The 4,066-nt window shown below is 37.3% G+C and overlaps 1 protein-coding gene across 2 annotated transcripts in view; it reads right to left on the reverse strand.

The window, feature by feature from the left end:
• Positions 1 to 921: 921 nt before the first annotated feature.
• The window catches only part of SMAD1 (SMAD family member 1), a 78,717-nt gene continuing 75,572 nt past the window's right edge, over positions 922 to 4,066 (reverse strand). For both annotated transcript variants that reach the window (XM_007466898.1, XM_007466899.1), the window contains exon 7: positions 922 to 2,289. In XM_007466898.1, the coding sequence (XP_007466960.1) occupies positions 2,146 to 2,289 (144 nt within the window). In that variant the 3' untranslated portion in view covers positions 922 to 2,145. The remainder of the gene's footprint in view (positions 2,290 to 4,066) is intronic.

A 4,066-nucleotide genomic window follows, 5' to 3' on the forward strand; every position in this document is an offset into this window, starting at 1 on the left:
GGGGGGGGGGCGGTCAAAGAAAAGAGTGAGCCCATACTTGCATGGCAGTTATGTTTGCCAGGTATATTCAAACACATTTTTCTTCCAATAGATCCTCCCCTCAACCTGTGATGAGGACACAACGACATTATCTCCATTTTACAGATGAGGACACAGAGGTTCACAGAAGTGAAATGCCCTATAGCAAAGCACGAATGTGTGTTATAACGGAGGTCTTCCATTCAGGGCTTTCTACACTTACACCATGATGCTTTTGGAGACAGCAAGATGCAGCAGAAATTTCTGCTTGGTCATAGTTTGGGGAATAGAAGGGGCTGATAAATACCTCTGGGAAAGAGGTACAAAAATGTACAGGAGAAACAGTGCCATCTATTTGGCCAGGGAAGAATCTGAGTCTCCCCAAATCTGTGTCCTGCGTGGGCAAACTCCATTTTGGGGGTGAGGTGGGGATGAGAGAGAGAGAGGATGGGCTCATCCCAGTCACAAGTAGATGGCAGAAGCGATCATCCTGTCTCGCTGCAGTTTTAGTTCTCCTTCTTCCCCCAATGTTACATCCTTTCACATTCACCCTTGCATCCTCATCTGAAGTTTAGAAACTGGGACTTTTGGTGGACAGAGAGGCATCCACCAATAATGGCCGCTGCAGACACTGCTCACACGAGAAAGCCTGTATGTTTAGATCTGGAATTCCAGGTGGCGCAAGTTAGCTTTTTCTTAATTTTTAAAGTTCCATATGTCTTTTCTTTTCTGATTTAAAGTGACTCTGCTCTTTTCATGATTCAGTCTCCCTGTCTCTGCAATTTAGGTTTTCAGTCATCTAGTTTGTTATGTTTGGCAAAGAATATTTGAGAAAAATCTCTCAAGAGAGTGGTGAACTTTATTAATCTTAAAATCTTGTGCGTGAAGAAAGGAAACAACAAATTTTTAATCAAAGTAAGCAATAATGACAGGTTTATTTAAAATTTCCAGTAGAGAAAACCCACTAGTTCTGGAATAAAAGTACTCAATGTACGAGAGCGTAAGTGAATATAAAAGATTAGCAGAAGAAAAATAAAACCAAACACAGTACAAAAAAACTTTAAAAGTTTGAAATGGATTTAAACTGAGATGTTCCTTAAATCCTCCAAATATTTAACAGAGTTACTAGGTTTGGCAAACAATTCACTTGAAAATTAAAGCCTATTTCTGTATTGTAAACTCCATAAAAACTCCTTATTAAATTCAAGCACTCCATACAATTGGTACTGAAACATACAGGCAGTCAATTTCAGAATAGTAGGAATTATTCATTTGCTCTCATAGTTATATGAATTAACCAGCTGCATAACTGTTTTTTGGAGAGGATGGGACAGAAGATGGAAAGAAAAAAAAAGGTAGGATAAAATCTCTAAAAAATTGAAACACAGCAAAATTCAGACCTCAGTTTGTTTCTTTAAAGCAACAAACTGAATTTTTACAGTATATTCTACATTTGTCATTTCCCTCTCCCCCCGCCCCCTCCAATACTCCTAAATCCACTAGTCTAATCAATTCTTAACTTCCAAATATTCTGTACATATATATTTAGCAAAGAGCATATACCTAACATTATTCTGACAGCATTATGGTCAGCATACAATTTTAGAAAGATTACTATGTATATCACCAAGATTAACCTTTACTTAAAAAAACGAACAAACAAAAACCATTACTAAACAAATAGTTTTAAAATATTATGAAAACCCATGCGAGAAGACTCCACATGGGCTCTAAACCTGATAAAAACACACGTCAGAAAGACTATTAATGCTCAGCTTCTGCCAAACGATGACCTTAAAGTGCCAAACACAACAGAATCTCTTAGGACCGTTTTTCCAATAGATGATTTGTCCCTGGCTTGGCCATCTCTCCTTTAACTATACACGAAGTCCTGCTAAAAGTATGCATTTTAGTTGATTTTACAATAGAATGTTACAATGTAAACTAAACAGGTTCTTGATATCAACAGTATGTTACCAGGTTTTTAAATTTCTGAATCCAACAGTTGGTCACAGAGGTCAAGTATTATCAAGGCTCCTTTGTCAGTTCAGATGGTGTCTGACTCATCCATCCTTCAAGTACATGCAAGGCTCAACAGTTTTCAAGAGGCAGAAGCCCGAGGCCGTTTTAAGACACAGATGAAATAGGATTATGAGGTGAACCCATCTGGGTAAGAACTTTATCCAGCCACTGGAGGGGGCCATGCAGATGGATCTCAATCCAGCAGGGGGTGCTAGTAACATCCTGGCGGTGGTATTCTGCTCCCCAACCCTAGAAACAACATGGGAGGTCATTTAACTTGTTTGACTCAGTGGTTAAACTTATGAAGTAAAGAGAGCTCACATAATCAGACACTCCGATTAAAGATCCGGTTCTCTCCACAAGACAAACCTGCACAAATGTGCACACATGATTTGGCAGGCAATTTCACAGCTCCCCAAAGGCCATCCATGGGTTCCAGATTAAGTACTGGTCTTGGGGAACGAAAGTTTTAAACTACATTATAAGGCTGTTGTAATAAAGATACTTTCTAACTTTCATTTTTATTGCCCATTATCTCACCGATAATATTGTGACAGATGTTGTTAAATTCTCATTTCATCATCAAGAAAATAAGGAAAAAGGTATGTAAGACACACTGACATTCTGTTTCTTCCTATTTAGCCACCACTGAAGTCTCTATAAACACAGAGCTTGACCTTTCAATCTCTAAGCAAAACTGGCAGGAGCATGTAAGTATCCAAAAATCTATTAGTAACACCTAGCCATTGCCTTGAATCATCTGTACAAGAGGGTAGCTTGCCAGGCATCTTCAGGGTTACTGAATTAGGATATGAAAGCTGACAGAAGCAAGTCCCTGTACAAAAGAGAAAAACAGTTTTGCCATTGCAAAGATCAAAACCTCACTGGTATGGTGGACGATGGCATACAAGGTCCTGATAAACGCTTGTTTCCTGAGGGATGTCAGACAAGGCCAGGTTCTATTTATCTCTGCTATCTACCTACGCCAGGAATTTCAAGAAATGTATCTGAATATCAGAACTTTCAAGAGAAAGCTGTGATACATGAATTGCATATGTATAAACATTCATGCATTTGTAAATACATCAACAAACTGCTAAGTTTAATCAAAAGATTTATGTGCATGTTTCCTACATTAGATAGTAAGTTCTTTGAAGGCAGAGACCAGATCTTATTTATCTTTGATCTCAAACATCTGGCACAGTGACTGGCACAAAGCAGAAGCTCCAGAAACACTTGTTAAGCTGAAATGACTTGGATTTTTCAGATATGCGGAGTTTACTGTGCAACTAATTTATAAAGTATGTGTTTTATATTAAAGTCCAAAAATGATCATCTTTTAAAAATAGTACAAAATTGGCTATTAATATTAGTAAAATGTTCTATATCCTTCCTCTAAGATGCTAAGTGTGAGAGGGCAAAGTATGCAGTCCTTCTGATAATAAAGAACAATGTTGTACCATGTGTAAAGTTTTTGTTGCTAATGTATAATAAAGTAGCTGCCCTTTATCATGTCAGCAGGGGGTTTAAAATAATGTTTATCTTTAACTCTCCAAATCCAGCTTCCTAGCTATGTCCGTTATAGCCTGTATAACCCTTCCTTCCAATACTTACCACTTTATATTATAATTAAACACAGACTGGGCCATGAGCATCTTGAAGCTAGAGACTTTAGGTGCTTTTTCATCTCTGTATTAATTCTCTGGAATGGTGCTAAAAATGTTTGCTGAATAAATGAAATCTAATACATTTTTAATGCATATCTTTGCATTATAAACACTTTTTATCAGCGTAACGGTGTTTTTTACTTGTGTAAAAGTCAATAATGAAAAATGTGTAAAAGTAAAATCATTAAAATTGATTGGGTAATCCATAAGAAATAAGTTTGAGGAGCAAGCCAATTAGAGCATTACAGTCATAAATTCTCCTAGAGTGGTCCTTCAATAACAATAGACTTATCAAGGGACCTCAGTAATGATCACCACAGTTCCCCAACTGCAGCCACCCTTTTTTTTTTTTTTTTTTC

This window comes from Lipotes vexillifer, unplaced genomic scaffold (genome assembly GCF_000442215.2).
Source record: "Lipotes vexillifer unplaced genomic scaffold, Lipotes_vexillifer_v1.1 scaffold730, whole genome shotgun sequence".
Taxonomy (NCBI): Eukaryota; Metazoa; Chordata; class Mammalia; order Artiodactyla; family Lipotidae; genus Lipotes; species Lipotes vexillifer.